The sequence below is a fragment of the Rattus norvegicus genome, chromosome 11, assembly GCF_036323735.1.
Source record: "Rattus norvegicus strain BN/NHsdMcwi chromosome 11, GRCr8, whole genome shotgun sequence".
NCBI classification, from domain to species: Eukaryota; Metazoa; Chordata; class Mammalia; order Rodentia; family Muridae; genus Rattus; species Rattus norvegicus.
In genome coordinates, this window is record NC_086029.1 from 69,818,348 (window position 1) to 69,842,014 (window position 23,667).

Sequence of the window (23,667 nt, forward strand, 5' to 3'; positions counted from 1 at the left end):
AAGGTGCATTGAGGCACTTCAAGAAAGCAATACAGGAATGGCAGTGATCAGGGAGATAAAAAAACGCTAGGGCAACAAACGTGACCAGGAAACAGGGTGAGCCTCCTGTCTATAACTAGTCACTGCAGGACACCAGCAGAGCGGATAACACCAGCAATGAGGACAGGGAAGACAGTCCTACAACTTAAAGGACCAACTATGTCCGATAAGGGGAAACCAAGCTGGGCCCTAACTATGGGCCCCTTAAGTCTAAAGGTGGAAAAATAAATGTTGGAGGTGAAAGTAATCAAGTTGTTAGACAAAAATACCGGCACTGTACAAGGCCAACCAAGAGTGAAGAGTGCTGCCAGGAAAGCCAGTCGGTACTTCAAATACAAAAGCCATAGGAAAATGTCGAACTATTATGCAGAGAATGAGAGACCGTATAGCACTCGGACCTAAACAGGGTGTCTTCAACAAATCAGGCTCAGGGAACTCTGCAGAAGAGGAGACAGAAAGAGTGTAAGAGTCAGGGGATAAACAACACCAAGAAAACACGGCTCCCAAGATCCACACGAACCAGGCTTCTGTGAACTCACAAGACTGAGGAGCATGCGCAGGGCCTGCATGGCTCTACACTAGGTCTTCTGTGTGTATGTTACGGCTTCCAGTTTAGTGTTTTGAGTGTGAGAACGAGTGGGTTTCTGATTCTTGTGCCTTCTCTTGGCCTCTTTTCCTTCTGTTTGTTTTGTCTAATTCTAATGTGTCAGGTTTTTCTTTCAAATCTTATTTTATGTGGCATATATTTTATTTTTTAAATTATAGATAATACAGAACATATATTTATAGTATATGTTATAATAATTTTATTATTATCTTTTAGAACCCTGTTTTCCAAGGAAAGATAGAAAGGCAGTAGATCTAGTTGGGAAGGGAGGTAGAGAGGAACTAGGAGGAGTAGAGGGAAGAGAATCCATAATCAGCACACATTACATGAGAAAAATCTCTTCAATAAAAAGGGGGGGAAATGTCTAAAGAATTCAAGGAACATTCCATTCATGAGCCCAACAGCATGGGCTTTAACTAACCAAGATTCAACCAATCATGGAAACATGAAAGGACTGGATGAGCATTTAATAATTATTTCTTGGCTGTAAGATAAAAACAAACAAAGTCATTATATGCAGTAAAGCATACATGCTTTATGTCTGTCAATTAAAAGCTAAGATGCAACTATACTATGGGGAGAAACACCAAACAGTTTGCTTGCACAGTCAGTGTGCAGAGGAAATACGAGAAAACACACAGCTGGCAGCGAAGGTTCAATAGGAACAGTGCTCATCAACCTACAAGATCGTACAAGAGAACTACAATCTTCCTAAATAACAAGACCTTTTAAAGAACAACAGATACACAGAAAAGAGAGTGTGCAACCCTATAACCCTAGCATGCACAGGGCTAAGGCTGAAGCTGACAGTTGTGGCCAACCAGTTCAGTGAGATCAAATCAACCACAGAAAGGAAGAGTGACCACAGCACAAAGACCAGAACCGTGAGCGAACAGACAAAGCTGACATTGAACATGCCAACAGTGTGAACTGCTGTTACAGCAAACCTCACTAATCAGAATTTCCAAATTGACTAGGGAGGTCATATCCACTACACTGAACACAAGGAACACAAATAATGTCAAACAACTGCGAAAGACTAACTATAGAAGACTACTTACAAAAAGCAGAGATAATGCAGACAACCAGAAACAAGAAGCAGAGGTTTTATTCCCCATCTCAGACAAAAGAGATTGAACCAAAAGCCACTAAATATGACCATGGAGATTATGATGCTAAAAGTCATCGATCAAAATAAAGATATAGCATTTATAAATAAACATTCTATAAGCACAGCAGTCACTTTACAAGAAAGTACACATTAAACTTCATTAAGTATATCAAAACAATAAATATGAAGAAAAACAAAAGCACACTAAAACTAGAAGTCTTTAATACATCACTCTCAGTTTATAATATGGCCAAACTAAGGAAGGAGACAGAAGAAATTAGACAGTCAGCAAGGCAGGCTGACATGCACAGAGAGCATTATACCTTCGATAGGACCACAGCCTGTGCTCAAGCACACACAGGGACTCATGGAAATGCTCGCAGACAAGCTCACAAGGAAAGCAACACCAGGTTCCACAAGCAGGGAGATGACAGAGCACAGCCTGAACCTAGTGTGGCTAAACTAGACAGGAAGGGGCTTCCAGAGCTTTGCTTTGTTTTATCTTTAACTCTCAGCAAAAAGGGGGAAAATCAACTGAATGACTTCATTCTTAAATAATCCACTTAGTTTTATGAACTGTGATCCTAACTCAAGAAGCTATAAAAGCAAAACAGAAGAAAGCACAAAGAAGGGAACAGATAAAGGGGAAATGTGAGGAAGGAGAAATCAAACTATAAGCTCAACTTAATAAGCCAGAAGCCAATTCTTGGAAAGTTAAGAACTAGACTGTAAGCAATGCGGTCCTGAGAGGATGGCCAAAGAAATGATGGCGAGGGTTTGGTGCATAAGCCCCAATGCACCCCAACACCGAAACAAGCATATGTCTACACAATAACGAACACACAGAGATGCCTGCTACTTCCCTATGATTTTATACAGCCCTGTAATTAATACACAAAAGAAAAGAAGAAACCTGAAAACACTTAAGATGCAGGAACCAAACGTCCTTCGTAGATGACATGATGCTACACTCAGGACCTGGAGAACTGCGGTCAGAACAAACTTACCTAGGACTCAGTGCATAGCTGGCCACTGAGATAAGACAGAAACATGCATACTAATAAGCTGGAAGGCACGGGGGAAAGGTCTCACTCAGGGAGACTGCTTACCCCTCTCCCACAAGGTCCCCAAATCCCCAGCCACACAGGGATTTAAAAGATATAGTGGAAGAAAAGAAAATCCCATTTAAAGGAAAAATAAACAATATTTAAGAATAAACTGAACAAGAAATAAATACAGACTACATAAGAAAAATATCAAAACATCCCTCAAAAACAAAAGGCACACTTTTTAACAAAGGGGAAACATCAGGTCCTAACAGAAAATATCAACAAGCTCTGATTTATGAATTAAACAAGTTGATACTAACTTTCATACAAAAATAGGTTAAAATCATTAGGAACACCCTAAAACTTTAAGAAAAGCTGTAAGAAAGTCAGGCATGGTGTCACACACCCTTAACTGCAGCACTTGGGAAGCAGAGGCAGGGGGATCTCTGTGAGTTCAAGGCCAACCTGATCTACATAGTAAGTTCCAGAACAGCCAGGGCTACATAGAGAGACCTTGTCTCAAAAAAACAAAATACAAACAGGAAGGAAGGAAGAAAGGGAGGGAGGGAGGGAGGGAGGCAGGCAGGCAGGCAGGCAGGCAGGCAGGCAGGCAGGCAGGCAAGCAGGCTGGCTCCAGGTATCTATAAAGCTGACAAGTCCTCTCTAAAGAAAACTCTGTGGCACTCGAGAATGACTGGAGAAAAGAGGCCAGCGCCACTAGAGGAGCAAATCCTGAACAGGCCCACACTGAGATAGAGGCTGTGACAACGGGACAAAAGGGAGGTCTTTTCTAATAGTTTAAGGACATGGCTGTGATTCTCATCCTGTGTACCAAAACAAACTAACTGAAGGAGACTAAATCCCGAACACAATGACACACCTCCTAGAAACAAGTATGAGAAGTGTTCTGAACCCTGGGCTTGGGAATGAATTTCAAGAGTACAGTTCTTCATAAAATAGAAATCCACAATTTTAAAGCAAAATTATTCAGCATTAATACTTTAAGCCTCAAGATCCACTTCCAATTTTTCTTAAATATGGACTTCAAATAATATAAAAGTATGTAAGATATTTATTATAGTGTTTTACTACAGAGTACCAGATATAATGTAAATGGTCACGTACCCAGGAGAGAGGCAGTCAGCTCTGACATTCACTCAATATACAGACCAGTGGCTACGTCACTGTACTATAAAAACAAAGCAAGTGACCCCTAAAGCTTACAGAAAGCTGTGGGGCGACTTTAGGTCATATCAGGTGATAAATTCAAATACAGCATTGACATTTTTAATGTATGAAACAAGAGGAAATGAGAAATATTTATACAGCTGCTTATAGAAAGAAGTACAGGAGAAATAAAAACCATTTTACCCTCTTACTACAGCTTGTAAGACACTGTAGAACAATTTTCAACATTTAGATAAAACTATACCTCAGCTGCTTGTTACTTTGCTGACTTGTTTTTAAGGAATAATACAATAAGCAAACACTCTGAATACTGAACACTGGCCGAGAGCCTGTGCACCCCACCCCGAGACACACACACACACACACACACACACACACAGACACACACACACACACACACACACACACACACACACACACACACACACACACACACACGTACCTCTCTGTATTCCTGTTGGAGTGTGGGCTGAGGGAGTTAGGCAGTTCGCTCTCACTGTCTTCTGACTGGCTATGAGCAGTGCTTTCCGCCCCTCCATCGTCTACTTCATTAAGAGCCTACCTCAACAACAAAAGCAGCAACACAAGTGACTATATGCTCACTCATCCTTTCTGTCACAACAAACGTTTCTCGTCCTAAAGCTGACCCCCTCCTGTGTGCCAACCACAAAACCCTCGTCTTCCTCCACGAACTGTCCTAGTTACCCTCGGCTGCTTGCCCGCTTCACCTACCTATATTTGAGTGTAAGAAAGCATGTTTCTTCTTACCATACCATGTGTCCACCTTGATAGACTATCTCCTGTTAGTCTTTTGGTTTTTGTTTAGTCCAGGCTAACCCAATGTATTAGGTAGCAAAGGCTGACCCCAAATTCACAACTGCTTTTGTCTCAGCCTTTCTAATGCCAGTAATGCAGGCTTGTGCCATCACCACTGGCTCTGCCAATCTCTTTAAAGATTCATCTACAATTTTTCATTCACCATCTATGTATGCTCGGCAACCTTTGCTTGTGTCCTGCCACTCCACTCAAGAAATTTTCTACAAGGTCAATGGAGCATGTTTAATCCTCCACAGACAAGTTGGTCTTTCCCTCATTACACCTTACATATCCCTTGTTCCTTTCTTTACAGTTCAGAGAAGGATGACATATGCACGAGGAATTCAGGCCAATACCCAAAACATAGGCACAATAAAGTGCCAGGCATGGCGGCGCATGCTTTTCACCTCAGCACTGTGGAGGCAGAAACAGGGCGATCCCTGGGGCTCCTTGCCAGTCAAGCTAGGCTTATTTGATGAACTCCAGAGCAATGAGACACCCTGTCTCAAAGGAAGTGGACAGCATTCCTGAGGGTTTCCTATGACTTCCATGTGTGCACACGCGCGCACACCATACACTGAAGTATACACTCATCATATCTTCTTGGATGTTCTAGTCTTTTTTTTTTTCTAGCTCATCTTTCCCAATCTTTGTGAGTCTTCTTTTTCTACTGTCTCTTTACAGCTGGGAGGACAATGACTGACATTTAAGCTTTTAGAATGGTTTCCATGATGCCTGTATCGAGCTGAACTTCACCTCAGCATGGGCGTGGCTGTTGAGGGCAGTGGATTACCTGAGGCTCTATGATTGATTCGTTAAGGATAGACTGGGTGCCAGGGTCTTGATTTATTCCAGCGGGGCTCCGTGAGGAGCCTGGAGCCATTGTTACGTTTGGAAACCCTGCAGGGAGCAAACACAAGTCACTATGGTTTTATTCCATCTGCTTGAAGAGGCTCACAAGTTCTATCCTGCCACAGGCCCCCTTCACCTCAGGGACTTCACACAGCAGTTCCACTTCCATGGGTGGATATGCACCAGCCATATCTAAACTCATTTTTACCTTCATAAAACTCCATGAGACAGGTTTTATTAGTTTACAGGCCAATAAATTGAAACTTGGAAAAATTAAGTAACTAGCCCAGAGTTATGCTAGTAAATGGCTGACCCAGGATTCAAACTTTCCACTAAAAATAAATCCTGTTTCTAAAAGATTAAACAAATTATATACCATCATGATTAATAATGCTGAAGCTGAGAATGGTGATATGTACCTTTGATGCCAGCACTGAGGAGTTAAGAGGAAGGAAGATCAGGAGTTCAAGGACAGTCTTGGCTACATGGATTGTGAGGGTGGGGGGCAGGAATAATCATATGTAACTAAAGAAAAACAGAGTTTCTTTTGGTAAGAAACTGAAGTTGCTTTAGATTTTAAGCTAGGTTTATGCAAACTACAAGTAAAGGCACATATTTAATTATGCAGTAACTTAATAAGCTGAAAATGGAGCCATGCTACGCAGTTACAGAATGCTGTACTTTGCACTGCATTTTAGTAGACAGTTCCCTGTAATTCTCTAGTAACAGCAAGTGAAGTATGATCTTTGGCTCTGTATATACAAGCCAGATAGAAGGTGCAGCGGGAACGTGACTTCTGACAACAGAGTGAATTCTTCTAATTCCTCATGAGCTGTGTTTCCGAGAGCAATTCAGGTTCAGTGTGGACTGAATGCTTACCTGTGCGCTTACGAGGAACATCAACAAACAGACCTTTGGCTGCAGTCAGCAGATGATCAGACTTTTCCAGCACATCCTGTGTCTGGTACTGATCAGAAAGAATCTGCACATGTGTTAAGAAAAATACTGTTTAGAGAAAAATAGGCTCACTTGTCAAATTACTAAGGAGAAAGACTAAGGGAAGGCACCAAACATGACATTTTAAAAATTTAATTTTCAATCTTTATTGGTTATGGTTGCTGAATCTGTTCTTAACCATGGGCCATGACCCATCCTAAAACCCTCCAATGGCAGTATTCTTAGATAACAGTAGGTGAGACTATTACAGTAATTAGTAGGCTGAGAGAAATACATATTACATTGTGATCTGGTACACACACACACACACACACACACACACACACACACACACACGATCAGGTATATACATACATACAAATACACACTTAAAAGTAAGACTGCAATTTACATAGCCTTGCCACATGAGACTAACTATATTTTTTATTCCATTCTAGTTTTCAGTGATGGTTGTAGCCCACTAACTTGATTCTATAACCCATTAATAAATAATAGCACATACTTGAAAATCATATGCTAAAGATAAGAATCTTTGAGCCACAAACTCAAGGTGTTTCCACCACTGAAGTAGTCTGATAATCCACTAACAGGCCTATGACTTAGAAAAACAAAACATAGATTTTAGGACTAAGCAATGCTGTGCTGGCTTTTTATTATGGAGAGACTGCTGCACAAAACACCATTACAGCGGTGCCTCTGATTATGTACATTCTATTGAAGGACGTTAATGTACAGAAAACAAAGCCATATGCTACAGATTCATCAATTCTATCTACCACCACCAGATGGCATTCTTAAGCTGAAAGGAATCTTAAAATCAAGACAGGTCCTTATCCAACCCTGACTCAAATCAATAAAGCATCTAATAACAAACACTACGACTAGAAGTTCTCCGCAATACAGACAATCACATCACATGGCAGTTACTATTTTAAGATATAGAAAGAAAAGTGAGTAGCAGTCTTATGTTATCCTTTCTGCTACAGCCAAGTAAGTCAGCTAGGTCAGCTAAAGAGAGTAAATTCTGCATCTGCTCCTTCCACAGAGTAAACTTTGGAATGGCGTAAGGCCAAGAGCACACACAGTACAGAATACTGGGCTCGGGGTCACACTAGAGATAGTGAATAAACGCTAACCACTTAGTTTCCTGCTGTGTCAATGGCACATAGCATGGGTTTTACTTGAGATCTGATTATAATTGACACGGGGAATCAATGTAGTTATTAACAAGATCATTTTCCAACTTTCTGCTCTGTCAACTCCATGACTTTATTTTGACAGAGGGTGTGGTGGTTTGACTATGCTTTGCCCAGGGAGTGGCAATAGTAGGAGGTGTGGTCTTGCTGGAGTAGGTGTGGCCTTGTTGGAGGAAGTGTGTCACTGTTGGGGGTGAGCAATGAGACCCATCTCCTACCATGTGGGAGATAGTCTTCACCTAGCAGCCCTCAGATGAAGATGTAGAATTCTCAGCTCCTCCAGCACCATGCCTGCCTAGATTCTGCCCTATCCCACCTTGATGATAATGAACTGAAAGTCTGAACCAAACCTGCAAGCCAGGCCCAATTAAATATTGCTCCTTATAAGAACTGCCTTGGTCATGGTGTCTCTGCACAGCAATGAAACCCTAAGACAGGGTAATGCCTTAAAAACAAAAAACAGTAAACTCTTCAAATTACCAGTAGGAAATCAGCTGTGTGACTTTTCTAGCATGGTATCTAGAACCATGCCTCTGTATCAGGTATATGACTATGGTCCTATAACACCCATTAACTACAGACACCATAAACACAGAAAACATAATAAACAAAATAGGCTCATACTCTTTGACCCTTAGTTTTCTTTTCTTTTTTACCCCAGTACTTGAGAGTAAATCCTGAAGCACCCTAGGTAATCCAACAAACAAGACTGTTCCTAAAAACACAATCAAGTCTATTCACTGGAGTATTTATCATGCCAAGGTAAGAAGCAATCTTACGATTCAGGGTTGCTGTCCTGGAACTTGCTTTATGATCTTTGTAGCCTCAAGCTCACAAAGGTCCAGCTGCCTCTGCCTCCTAGTGATGAGTGCTGAGACTAAGGCTGAGACACAAGGCCTGGCCCAACTCCTACCCTTTAATCAAGGGTGCAGCTCGACTTCCACCCCTCTTTGAATATGGGAACAGCCAAGCAATAATGTCCTGGAGAATAACACAGAATGCCAAATGGCTGGCAAAAAAGGGGTAGGAGACACTGTCTACTTCCACTCGCTGTTGCCCTGCATACAACCAAAGACACTGTGACAGCTATCCTGTGTTCATGATGCTGAAGTCACATGCCGAAGAACTGCAGGGCCCTCTACCTCTACCTCTGAGCTCTTCCATGAGAGAACTAAATCTGTGTTTTGTTTAAATTACTGTATTGAGTTCTTTTATTCCCAGAAGCTTAAACTGGACTCTAATATACAACATACGTGTCCACAAATAAAACAATCAATAATAAATCATGCCAAATCTATATCCATTAAGAAGACATTAGACATTAAGAAGGTAAATTTATTTCTAACTACTGACTTTGAAGATACACTGGCATAGAATCTAAGCACCTCCTCCACCCTACAAGGATGTACAGAAGGGTGTGGAGACACTGAGAACCTGTATAAGCTAGTGATGCTCTCTGAGTGTATTAAAACACAAATTATACTGTCTTATGACCCAAATTTTTATCTTTGGTGAAATATCTTCCAAGTCCATACAATTAAGAGCTTAGAAAATATAATTTATAATAGATACAATATATAATAAATTAACATGGCTATGGTAGAAAGTGACAAAGGCAGAAAGTAAAGGGACAATCTTACTAATTCTGTTGATACTGGGAATTAATTACAATCAAATCTCAAGTAAAGCCACCATTTTGCATTCTTCTACTAAGTCTGTCACATTTCTCGGAGCAGACTGTTCATGTGGCCAAAGACCACTGTACTGGACTTACAATTCTCTGTGACTTAGCTGCAGGGAATCTGACAACCATTCTGACCTCCACTGGAACTAGACACATACAGACATACATACATACATACATGCAGATAAACCCCTATACAAAAAAAAAACAAAAACAAAAACAAAAAACTAAATCTTCAAAAAACAAAAGGAGAAGAAAATTAAAACTAGAGAAAGAAAACCTCCCAAAGTGGTTCTCTAGGTCAGATCTGTGGTTTTCAGTTGTACAATGAGAATTAACACATGTGCATGACTAGCCTAAGATTGTAACATGAAAAGTTCTATTCTCTGAATCCACTGTTCCTTTCTCAAATTTTGTAAACATTTATTTGGGAGATAGTTTTTCTTGATGCGTAAGATTCCTCTAAGAACTCTAAGGAATTTCTCAGAAGGCAGCCGATGACTTGAGCACACACGTTCTGCAGACAGCATGAACATTCTGCAGACAGCAAGCACTGTAAGCTTGCCCTGGGTAAAGAAGCACATGCAGAGCACGTTCCTTTACTAGGACTGCAGCTCAAACAAAAACGGATGCTCTACTCTAGCTGCTTCTTGTCTGACACACTGTTCACCCTGCATATCTGACTGCTTCTTCAGCACAGGCAGGCAAAAGGTTAAGCCAGAGATAAATGCCTTAAGACCTACGTCGATGGGCACACAAAATTATTTGATTTTATTTCATTTTTGCCAGGTAATTCTACTATACTGTGGAACTAAGACATAAGTACAGATGTTTACAGATACAGAGCACTTATTATTTTGAGACTGTGATAATCTCTTTAAAAGCATATGCCAGGACTGAGGAAATGGCTCAGTGGCTAAGAGTACTAGCTCTTCTTCCAAAGGACCCAGGTTCAATTCCCAGCACCCACATGGTAGCTCTCACAAATGTCTGTAAACTACAATTCTAGGGGATCTGACACCTTCTTCTGGTATATGCAAGCATCAGGCATTCATATGGTGCACAGACATACATGAAGGCAAAGGATCATACCCATGAAATTAAGAAACAATTTTAAATATTATGCTATTAAAATCTCATAACAACAGAGGCAAAAATTTAAAGATAAAAAGCCAAGGTAATGTAAAATGATGTTACAAAATGTGCAGAAAAATGGATATAACTGAAAAATACTGTATTAAGTTAGGCAACCCAGACAGATGAGAATTGAAAGTGCTTGCTCATGTGTGAATCCTGGCGTTTAATTGTTAATTAATTATGTATATTTAGGTGGGAGTAAGTGTGCATAGAGGTCAAAACAGTTTCTATGGTAGCATGAAACCGGAGAAAGGGGTGGGAAGATATGAAGTGAAATATGTATTGCTAGAGACAGCGAATTCAGTGAGACAGAGGAAGGGTAGGGAATGGGGGAGTGGGGAGACCAAACATCCACAATGAAGTGTTATAACAATGGCATTGGGAACATGCCACATTATATGCTACTTTTTGAAAGGTTGAAAGAGAAAAAGAAAAAGAAAAAATTCCAGACCAAGGAGTTATATAATCTAAGGCTATAGAGCTAATGAGTTGTGAAAAGAACATTTAAAGTAGCAAAGTAGACTCCACCTATCCTGCTGTTCTCTACAGGCCCCCCCAATTAGCTCACTGTACAAGGTTGCATAAGTACTAGGGTCTCTCCACTGAAACCAACCCAAGAGAAAAAAATGATATTTTTCTAAAGAAAATGAAATTACACTACCTCCTTCATGATAGATAACTTTCTTTTTTCAATACTTGAGGTTTCTGGTTTCTGCTTCTTCCATTTTCTCTTCAAAGCTTTTTCTTGAAGTTCCCAGTGCACCAATGCTCTATTCTTTGACTTGTGCATCTCATGACGGCGCACCTATACAGAAGGAAAACTGTAAAAAAAGGCTTTCAGTAACAAAGATACTGCCTGCTCCTTTATAAGACTACTTACACTAGTTCACCACTCTTTAGTCCTTTCTGGTTCAGTATGTGTGTGCTTCAGTGTGTGCATGCGTGTACATTCATAGCTAAAACTCTCCAAGTCTTCTACATTTTCAAAATGATATAAAAGAAAGTATTGAAAATGTGGAGGTCTATCTTAAGACACACCAAAGTATTAACTTCTACTTCATTTGTACAGACTACCAAAATACCTAGTGTTCTTCCATACAGGTTAAAACTCGAGTAATGAGTGCTAAAATGTCAATTAGAGGTCAACACTGACACTTCACTCATGATGTAAAGGATACATAATCCACCTAAGTCATCTCTGGCAAAGCACACCCCTTTCACAATAAGCATTACTTCCAAGTCAATGGTGTTTGTATAGTTCTGAAGTGGCTTCATGTGGAACTGAGGTCACAGATGATGTAGATATCCAGGGAAGGAGAGTTCCTGAGGCAGAAGAGACAGGAGCCAGAGCTCCTAAAAGAGTTGGAAGGGAAGATTCCAATGGGGTAACTGAGGACTAAAGGTAGACATTTGTCTTTACAAATACGCTAGTCCTCAGAATTGTAACTATGAACATAACTTTGGTCATCTAATGAAGTTATAGTCATACAAACATGCCAACTACCAAAAAGACTAGCAATCAAGAATTGTGAGCATGCATATCAGAATCAGTCAAACAGTACTTTATACCCAACAGGAGAACTAACATTTAAAAGGTGACAGTAATCATGTGTAAACGAAGCTCCACACATGCTGGTGGAATTTAAGCAGATAAGCACTTTGGAAAACAGTTTGGCAATGATTCATAAAAGCCAATATGAAGATACATGACCTAGCCATTCTATTCCAGATAGACACATAACTGTCTGCATATGTTCACAGAGACGTGTACATGAATGTCCACTACAGTATTACTTCATAATAGAAAAGAAGCAGAAATAAACCAGATGTACAAATGACAAACAGTTAAATCTGGAATCGCCATTCAATGGAATAGTAAGGAACGAAGCAGAGATACATTCTATAACACAGATGAATCGATAAAATATGCTAGAAAAAGAGGAAACAAAAACCAGACCACATCCTGTAGTCCATCTGTAAGAGAAACAAGACTAGGCAAATTCACAGAATCAGAAAGATTAGTCACTGCCATGGACAGGCTAGCCTGGACTACACAGAACAAACCTGTTGTGAAAATAACAGCAATGACAACAACAATGGTAAAATGCTTCCAGACAGGAAATGAAGACCTCTTAATTCTAGATAAGTGACAGGACTACAGAACAAAAAACTCCTGAATAAAATTCTAAGTGGCTGATAAGCCTTAGTAAAATCAAAAAATTCCTTAGGTATCCTTTTAGGTTTTATACAGATGTGAACAAGATTAAATGTAACCAAACAAGTTCCAAGGAGTGATGATGGTTTCTGTTCTCAAGATTAGAAACCAGATATCAAATAAAATACAGAATCCAGGACTTAACTTTCAGTGTTCAACTTACCAGATCTTCAGGAGTTGCCCGGTGAACTGTTAGATCATTCACAGTATTCTTTAAAAAAAGAAAAACAGAGTGAGCTTTTTAAAAGTTTCCTTATAAATTTATTTTTAAGATTTATTTATTTACTACATATAAGTACACTGTCTCTGTCTTCAGATACACCAGAAAAGGGCATCAGATCTCATTACAGATGGTTGTAAGCCACCATGTGGTTGCTGGGATTTGAACTTAGGACCTCTAGGAGAGCAGTCAGTGCTCTTAACCACTGAGCCATTTCTCCAGTCCTCCTTATAAATTTTTAACAGTTACTCAATTTCAGTGGCTGAAAATTGATTCAAATATCCTAAGACCAAAAGTCCCCCCCCAGGAACCAATATTGTCGATATAATGTTAAAACACATTACTTTTGAGTATCTTGTAGAAAACAGGGTATTTTTAGGTGTTACATAGGAAATAAAGCTCTATTATTTTAAAACAAGGAATAAAAACAGGGTGCATATATTGTGAGTAAACTTAAATGAAGCTACAGTTTCCAGATACTAGGGTTCCACAAGGCAATTGTAAAGTGTTTTAACAATGAAAGTGTAGTCGCTAGGGCAAGCTGGAGAGGAACTTTTTTGAGGACATAGTTCAATCTCACTAATCTTCTAATTCTAGAGGAACTAGAAGTTATTACCCTTAGTAGTGTACTCTTAAGGAGGAATGGGGCAAATATCCTGCTCTTCCCTCCAAGACCAAACACACGCCCAGAAACCCACCCGACCCCACTACAGCCTGAGCCGTCCCAGCAACACCTGACAGTGCTAAGGCCCGTTCCTAGGACACTGCTTATGGTCCCCAGACTTACATCCCACTCTTGCCTCACTGCAGCTTTCTTCTTTACTTTCAGAGTCTTTCTTGCACCTCCCCGGGGACCAAAGCGGTTCACTCTGATCAATGACATCTAGAAATATTAATGTGTTTTAATAAAGGCAAAAAAATAATTATGCATTATAAGTACATATAGGACAACTAAAACCACTCTCAAAATATCAGGAGAATTTAGTCATGATCAAAGGAATAGGCTCTCCACTTACTTGGCTTTCTCATTTTACAATTAATACTAAAGTGAAACCAACAATGTATTAAAAAGGTTTTAAATAACAAAACCTTTTGCTTAATAAAGAACTTAATATAGAAATTATGACCTAAAATAGAAACTAAAGTACCCTTTGCTGAGAGCAACAAACACAGAGATTGCAACAACTTCTAAAATGAAACCCACTCATGAGGGCTGGTTGATAAGCAATGGTGCTGGTAGTTTGTTATATGGGTCAGTTAGGATCATGTAGAGCCAGACTTCTGGAAAGCATCCATTCTTTCCACCATGTGATGCCTTCTATGCTGTTCAGGAAATACAGAGCAAAGCCCTTTGTTAGAGACAGACAAGCACACACACACACACACACACACACACACACACACACACACACACATACACACAGAGAGAGAGAGAGAGAGAGAGAGAGAAAGAGAGAGAGAGAGAGAGAGAGAGAGAGAGAAATAATTGCACACACAGACAGACACTAGGACAGATTCACAAGACAGCCGTAGGCAAGCACAGATTCAGACTCATAAACAGAGAGAGGACGAAGACACAGGGAGTGTGCAGTAGAGAATTCAAATTTGTACTTGCTCTTGGTTAAATTACTCCAAAAGGAAGTGCTTTTACTTCTTTCCTTTACGTGTTCATACACTATTGGTCACTCAAAGTCAATCACTAACACATATTACCCAAACAACCTACCAAAATAACTACAGAACTTCCAGGCTACCCCTCATACGCCTTACTAGCCCACAGTGCCATGATGTCGTCAGCATCCTTCACCCACACCTGTCCGTCTCTCCAATGGAGAACACAGACCCTTGCACATGCTAGGTAACTGTGGTACTCTTAAGTTTCCCCTTCCCCTTCCATTAGTATTTTTAATAAAATAACTTACTGTGATAAAGATGCCTAAGCTCCAGGGTTTCCCTAAAACAGTCTTCCTAACTCTCTACTGTCTTTCTCGTTACATTTCACTCCTCAAACATGTTGTCAATTTCAGAGCTTACAATCCAGCAAAGGAGATGAGTCACAATGACTATTTTCCCCCTGTGGTGCTGAGTTCAGATTGATGCCCAGATGTAAAATACATCAGGCAAATTCCCTCACACTAACCTCTGTGTCAGACCAACAATTAAGATTTGGTTTCTCATGACTTGGTTTACCTACTTTTATTTCAAGTTTTATTAACATGAGTTCTGTAATATTTTCATACATGTACATATACATACATTATATCACACCAACTGCCCTCTCTCCTCACCCTCCAACTGGTCCCCTTCCTCTTTACAATCAAGCAAGTATCTCCCTCCTACTTTCACATCTTTTTCTAAACTCTAGAGAAAACAAGTAATATTTATCTCTCTGAGTCTGGTTCAGTTCCACTTAATAGCTTCTAATTCTATTTCCTGCACATAGGATTTCATTCTTTTTGTAACTGAATAAATACTTCCTACATACATCACATTTTCCTCATCCACTTATCTTCTGATGGACATCTAGGCTGAATTCATACCTTGACTACTGAGAACAGAGTCATAATAACCATGGAAGCACAGGTATGCCTGTGGTTGCCTAACGCTCCTCTGGGTATAAACCCAGGAGTGTACAACTGCAATCTAAAGGTGGTTCTTTCGGTGTTTTTAGTTTTGAGGAACCTCTATTCTGGTTGTACTAATTACATTCCAACAGCAACATACAGGGGCTCCTCTTCAGCTCCCAATATCCTCACTAATATTTGTTTTCTTGATGACAGTAGCCATTCTGGTGAGGTAAGCTCTCAGTGTGGCTTTGATTTGCATTTCATTGGTGGCTGAAGATAATAAACGTTAAAAAAAAATTCTCTCTGTGTGTGCTCTCAGAGGCCAAAAGAGGATGTCAGAACTCCTAAAGTCAGAATTACGGGTGATCGTGAACACTCAGTCAGTCCTCCAGAAGAATAGCACTGTCATCTGTCCAGCTCCTGAACATTTTTCTCATGTATTTATTGATCATTTGTACTTGTTTTGAAAACCGTTTGGTTTATTTGCCCACTAATATCAAAGTCTTCTTTCCGGTGTTTAGTTTTTAAAAGTTCTATATTCTGGTTACCAGTGCCCTGACAAATCACTAAAATACAATAGGAAAATACCTTTACCCATATTGGAGGCTATTTCTTCACTCTTTGAATTCCAAGTGTGCAGTTTTTTAAAAGGGCATAATATCATTGCCAATTCTTTTATTATATTTATTTGCTTATCTCTGGGGGTGAAGGAGCACATACACAGTGTACATATGAGGGCCAGAGAACAATTTGCATGAGTTGTTTTCTTCCTTCCACCATATACATGCCGGGAATAAACTTTGGCAGCAAAACTCACTGGGCCACCTCATCAGCCCACTTTTGTCAAGTCTCATACAGAAAGTCTTTGCCTGTGCCTGTATCTTGACGTGTTCTCCTGGTTTCCTCTAGGAGGTTCACATCACCTTTCATTAAGGCTACTGATCAATTCTGAACAGACGTTTTACAAAGGGGGGAAAGTGATATGGTTTCAGCTCTACGTATGAACACAATCTTCTCGGCACCATCTGCCACCAACAATTAAGTTTTACAGTGGTGATGCCAGTAACACCTGTAGTGGAAGTAATGAAGCGTCAGCTAAGACAGTCTAGGTACTTACTATATGCGGATTGTTCTAAGCTCTTTGCAACTATTAGTTTCTTTAATACAAGAGCTCCATGAAGTGGTTACTACTTTGACTCATTTTATAGATGAGGAAATTAAAGGGCAAAGAGTTAACCAACTGTGAAGTTCATTTGTAGTAGAAACATAACCAGCATTTAACTGGACACGGAACAGGTAAAAGTCGAAATGAGCCATTGCATTTACAGAGTTATATTCCAGCAAGGCACCAAAACAATTCAACTCAAAGAGTACTGTTTTCAATATTCCTTTGAAAAAGTCAGACTCCTACCTCGTACAGGGTACAAAATTTAGCTTAACATTAAGTCATATATTGAGATGTTAGAACTAAAACTGTAGGACTATTAGAAGAAAACATGAGTATAACAGCTGTGAACCTTAGGTCAAGCTGGAGAACAGAGTCAAAAGCAGAAGAAACCGAGATGTGGGGTGGATAGTTTGGTTCATCAAAAATTCTAAATGTTATACTCAAAGGTACAATCAAAAAAGTGAAAAAGATGCCTAGTGCAGCGGCAAAAGTTATTTGCAAATCATTTACCTTGTATCTAGAATCTATTTTAAAAATTCTCGTAACTGGACTATGCAAACAACCAAATTTAAGCGGGCGTAGGTCTTGAATGCGTAGGTCTTGAATAGGTATCTCCAAATAAGATACTGCAGATGGTAAGGAAGCACATGAAAGGAAGAAGAGACTGTCAATAGAGGCTGGTGGGATGGCTCAGTGGTTAAGAACCCTTGTTGCTCTACCTGAGAACCTGAGTTCAATTCCCACTACCTACATGATGGTTCACAACCATCTGTAACTCCAGTTCCAGGGGATCTGACAACCTCTTCTATCCCACAAAGGCACCAGGTAGCATGCGGTGCACATACATACATGCATGCAAAGCATTCATACAATATAATATAAACCTTCTTTAAAAATGACCAACACACTCTCTTGCTCTTGTTCTTTTCTCTCCCCGTTTGTCCCCTCCCCCACCCCCGCCCATGCTCATAGCGGATCTTTACTTCTCCCCTCTTCTACTCTTCTTCTCTCATTAAACCTCTCTCCTCGTGGAAAAAAAAAAAAAAAAGACCAACATAATTAAATACTAGTCAAAACCACTTGAGGGTGACTTTAACAAAAGAAAATACAAGTACTGGGAAGAGTATGGAGAAACTTTGAACCTTCATATATTTGATGTTTGGAATAGAAATTTACATAGGCACTTTGGAAGTCCACTGGGAAGTTACTCAAAAATTTAAACACCATTACCATGTGACCCAGCAATTCCCCTACATAAACATTCAACAGGATTAAAAACATTAGTCCCTAGAAAACCTTTAAGTGAATGTCCACAATATTATAGTTAATAGACAGAAGTGGAAACATCTCAACACGCCCATTAATTGATGACTATATAAATATATATGATATATCTATGCAATTGGGATGTCACTTTGCGATAAGGTATAAAGTACTGACATAGGCCACAATGTGGATGAAGTCTGAGTGCATTAACTATGAGAACCAGGAGGGTAGCACAGCCCTCTAATCTCAGCTCAGGAGGAGAGACAGGCAATCCCCAAAGTGGCTAGCTACATGAGCCAAATCAGCAAGTTCTAGATTCAAGGGAGAGACCCTGCTGCAATATAGAAAATAAAGAACCAAGACACCCAATAGCAGCCTCTGACCTACACACACACACACACACACACACACCATATACACTTGCAAGAAAATGTTAAATGTAAAAAAGCAAAATTCAAGTACACCATGTATAAACTACCTGATGTTAATGTCTCTGCATCGTTAATGAAAAGCCTCGGCATTAATCCCACAACTCTGGGAGACATACACTGTCTTAAGAGACAGCACAGTATTATGGCTAAGAATTCGGCCTGGAATCAGGCTGTATAGATTCACTCTTGAGCTTTGTTGAAACTAACTAGATATGTACGCTGCCCATTGGAATCCCTGCCTGACACACACTAACTCCTATTTCAGTGTAGATGACATCCATGGCAATTCTTCTTTTCTCAAATGAGGTAAATAAGGCTTAGCGAACATAATCACATTGCTCACAGTGACACAAATGACAAGGAGAGGAAGGAACTGGCCCTAGGTGTCACTGACTGTAAAGTACGTGCTAGGAAACTACAAACAACGGGTTGACTCTGTTGGTTAAAACATGCAAGTCTTTAAAAGAGAGGGAATTTTTATTTCAAATTATATTTAAAATATTACATTTTTTCCACAAGTTAAAACTCTACCAGCCTCAACCCAAGAAACAGTCATGAATCTGAAGCAAAAACACGTGAGGAGCTAAAAGCAGGGGTCAAAGGTCCATATTCCTGTTTCCCTTCCTCCAAAGGGCAGTTGTCAGGAACTTAGGAAAACAAGCGCTGTTTTTGCGTCATAACAGAGACTAGAGGTATTTTAATGACAGTAAATAGATCACCATACCCTGCAGAAGTGGGGCCTGTGTGGAGAAAATGAGGAATATTAATTGCTTCCTAATGCTAAATCCTTTCATATTTCTCAGGCTCTTTCCTGATCCACATACAAACACAGGCCTCTTCCTAGGCTTCCCCAACACCCTCACTGCCTTCTCTTCCCAGTTTTCCCTCCCACACATCCTGAGATCGAGCTCCGACCTTCACAAGCAGCGCCAAGCACCGTCTGGAACAATTTCATACATCTGACTCCCAAGCCCAAACTCTCAAGCAGCCCTTCCTTAGAAACCCTGTCCTAACTTAAAGGACGCGCCCTGTCCCAACACCAAGTACACGGCGTTCCCCAGTTGGACACCAAACATCTGGAGCACCCGACAGCCTCGGGATATTTCCCGCCAGCGGGGTGCAGGGACGCGGCGCGCGTGCGCGGGGCTCGACGTCCCGCAGGAGCACCAGGCGCTACCCGGAACCGCACTCTCGGGCTCTGCGAGGCGAGCGGCCGGCCCTATGGTGAGGACGCCTTCCCTGGGCGTCGGGACCGAGGCGGAGACGCTGGCCGCTTCTCCTCGCCCTGCGCGCGAACGTCAGGCCTTCCCCGCTTCACCCAACCTGCCTTGCTGCTGGCCGACTGCCGCCTCCACCCCGACTAAAAACTTGAGTCTCCAGAACCACAGAGCCCGCCACAGGGCAAACGCGGAAAGCGGCTTCCGGGCCGTTGCCCGGGTTACTGTAGCTCCGCCCCCACGCCTGTGCGTACATCCGGCAAGCTCCTCAGAGGCGTCCCAGAGGTGGTACGTGTGGCGCTAGGGCTGTGTTTGTTTTTGTTTTGTTTTTTTCCCGGAGTTCTCACCTAAAGGGCTGAATAATTCTCCCTTCATAAGCCTCGAGAAGTCTCCAAAAGAAACGTTGCTTTGCACACCAAGCTCCACATACCGCACTTACTTGCCTTAACTTTTGATCATTTACTAAAATATTTCTTGCAACCTATCAGTGAGCCAAACATGCTAGGTTCACTGGGAACTAAAACCAGACCCTGCCCTCAAGAAGTTTACAGCCCCATAAGCAGCAAGCTCTTGATGACAGAAATGTGTACAGTGAAAACAATATCTCAGGAAAGCTGAAATGCAAGGAGTAGTAGATCATTTAAAAAGAGCATTTCTACAGTGGGAAATTACCTATGCAAGGATGTACGTCAAATTGCAATGGAGGAGTAGTTGAGAGAACTTGATGGTTGTTGGTAGACTAGAGCCAGGATGTGCATAACTTCACAGATCATGTTAAGGACTTTACAATGAACGTCTTACCCTTGATAACTTCCCTTGAAACCCCTGACTTTCAGTTGTTAAGAAGAAAAGCTACACCTGAATCAGTGTCATCTAGGTGCAAGGAACTGCCTTCTGAGTTTCCACTCTGATTTAACGTGCGCATTCCTCTACGTAATCGTCATCATTCCTTCCTCTCCAACTTGCTGTGGTCACTTAGCAAGTTACCAGCACTGGCTCTCCTAAGTGCTTGCACTGCCGCAACTGCACATGTAAGACAAATGCCCGTGTTGATTCATGACCCCCCCAACTTTCCTACAGTTGATTGAGCATCTTGTTACAGATCCCTGCTCCGTTAATTCTCTCACTCCCCTAGGTGACAGTAATATACTTTCTTATTTATCTCCTCTAACCTCATGCCAGTCTGTGGACTTGCTTCTCATTTTGTTTTTAACACTGAATTTTAAGAAAACTTCAATCAGCTTCCATCACTTTCTGTCCTCCTATCAACATATTTACCCACAGAGTTTACCTTTTCCTTCAACTTCCGAAACCCAGTGAAACATGAGCGCACACGCACAGGCTCGGATATACATACGTGCGCGCACACGCGCGCGTGCACACACACACAAACGCATAAAAAACTACAAAGTACATATATAATAATCAAATCATTCAGAGCCAATGATAAAGAAAAAAAATTAAAAATAAATGTCCACAAGAACAAAAATAAAGATAACAATTTCTCTCTAGAAACAACTAGACAGTAGGACATTAGCATATATGTTGTCCCACTTCCTTCCTTGTTTTATTGTTTTACCCACTATATATCTTTTTAAAATGCATTTTCTTTAGAAAAATAATTAACAAACTGATTCTGAAATTCTTGTGAAAATACAGAAATTCCTACAATAGCCAAAACAAAAAGAACAAAATTTGATTTCTAAAAATGCCTGATTTTAAAACTTATTATAAAGATTATAATAGTCATAATGTCATGATATGGGTAGACAGGCATTCAAATATATCAGTGAAGTAAAACAAAATAAGCTCATACAAATGTAGAAAATTAATGTTTCACAAAGGTGAAATGGTAGCATTTAAAAATGAATCTTGCTGGAGCAGGTATATTCCCATGTGCAAAACAATGGATCTAAACATTATACTTATCACATTCAAGAAACTAATTGATAAGGATCACAGGACTGGAGATATAGCTCAGCTTGAAAAGTACCTGCTACCTAAAAAGGAAGACCTGAGTTCCATTCCCAAGCCAGGCATGGTGGTGTGCACTTGTAGCCAGGCATGGTGGTGTGCACTTGTAGTCTGTGCTGGTTAATTTTTAAATGCCAACTTGTCACAACCTGAGAAGAGAGCCTGTTGGCAGTCTGTGGGGAATTACCTTGATTATCGATTGAGGTAGAAGACCCAGCCCACTCTGGGCAGCACCATCCTTAGGCAGGCAGGCAGTTCCTCCCTGAATTGCATTTAAAGAAAAAGAAAAAGAAAAAGGAAAGAAGAAGGATGGATGAGGATAAGGCGGTTTGCAAACCAGCTAGCAAGCAGTAGTCTCAGTGTTCCTGCTGTGCCCTTCGGCTGGAAATGTGAGTTTCAAGATCTGAGATTTCGCTGGGTGGAATAGCAAATGTCAGCCTTCAATTTCTTGCCCTGAGTTCCTGCTTGACTTCCCCAATGATGAACTGTAATTTGGGAATTTTTAGCCAAGTAAACTTTTCTCCCTCGTTACTTTTGATCAGGGTGTTTTATCAAAGTAAAGGCAAAAGAAACTAGAACATAATCCTAGTGCTGGGAGGCAAAGACATGTGGATCCGTGGAGTTCATCAGCTAGCCAGTCTAGTTGACTTGAGCTCCAGGTCCAGTGAGAGATACTGTACCAAAAATAACGTTGAAGATCATGGATTAATTTGTTTGACATTTGACCTCTACCCTCCACATGTGTAAATGGACAAAAGCAGAGAACATTGAAGAAATTATGTGGGTTGAGCAAACATAATCCATAAATATAACATAAATTGGATTTCATTGAAATTGAATTTTTCCACACACTTTCTGTTAACAAATCAAAAAGCCCACAAACTAAAACAAATCTTTCCAAAGTATGTATCAGTTAAGGACATATATGCGTGTGTGTGTAATATATATTATATATAATATGCATATATATATACATATATATGTATATATATATGTATATATATATATAAAATCAAGGTGTCTGGAGCCCACAGAGTGATGCGGTCATTCCAATTCTGGATCTTTATCAAAGAGGAAGAACAACATATGACCCTACAAAGACTTATACATGCAAGACTGCAGCAACTTTATTTATAATAGCCAAAAAGTTATTATTCCAGATAAACACTCATCAACAGATGAATGGGAAAACACATTGCTATATATCTACCCAAGGAAACACTGCTCAGTAAGAAATAACAAACTATTGCTACAATAGTCTTGATGTATCTCATAGTTACTGTGTTGAATGAAGGAAACCAAATAAATAAAATATACCCTATGGTTCTGTTTATATAAAACTTGGGGGAAATGAAAGCTCATGAAGAGTGGCAGTAGGTGAGTGGTCACTTGGGAATAGGACAGAGCCAGTTAGAGATAAAAACGATATTAATATGAAGGAAGACAGAAGCTGTGGAAAAGGGTGAATATGATCCTGTCTTGGTGGCTTCACAGATGTGTGTGTGTGTGTGTGTGTGTGTGTGTGTGTGTGTGTGTGTGTAAAACAGGTGTTGTGTTTGAAAACATTAAATCGTATGCTTTAAACTTGTGGAAAGTGATGTATGTCATTTGTAGTTCAGGAAAACTATTTATTTGTCTTTCTTTGGCTCATCCTAATATGCTCCCAAACCACAAGACACCCACTGTCCAGTGGCAACTCCTAACCAGAGAATCCCCAAAGCCTTGTCTTTATTTCACCATAAGCCTATTTTTCTCTCTAGCTTTTCTTTCTTTACTTTTAAAATATTTTCTATGATTTTCTTGTTGTCGTGGAAATCAAACTCAGTGTCTTACTTCTGCTAGACAAGCACTTTACCAAGTTACAGCGGTGAAGCCTAACCTGACTTTGAGTCTATACCAAAGTCAGACAGTGATGGTGTCTAGATCTCTTGCTGTGTCAATCTCTGAATCGATGACACTTTTTATTCTCCACT

At 40.3% G+C, this 23,667-nt stretch overlaps 1 protein-coding gene across 7 annotated transcripts in view; it reads right to left on the bottom strand.

The window, feature by feature from the left end:
* Spice1 (spindle and centriole associated protein 1) overlaps nt 1-19,957 on the bottom strand; it is a 41,815-nt gene extending 21,858 nt beyond the window's left edge. For 2 of the 7 annotated variants that reach the window (XR_005491006.2, XM_008768719.4), the window contains exons 1-7: nt 19,831-19,957; nt 13,859-13,954; nt 13,015-13,062; nt 11,298-11,441; nt 6,542-6,644; nt 5,604-5,710; nt 4,437-4,552 (exon numbers count right to left, since the gene is read on the bottom strand). Coding sequence is in view for 6 of the 7 variants with exons in the window: in XM_008768719.4 (XP_008766941.1) it covers nt 4,437-4,552; nt 5,604-5,710; nt 6,542-6,644; nt 11,298-11,441; nt 13,015-13,062; nt 13,859-13,954 (614 nt within the window). In the remaining variant the exon portion in view is untranslated. The other 5 variants (XM_063270392.1, XM_063270391.1, NM_001008285.1 and 2 more) reach the window with 4 other exon arrangements.
* Between the last annotated feature and the right edge of the window lie 3,710 nt (nt 19,958-23,667).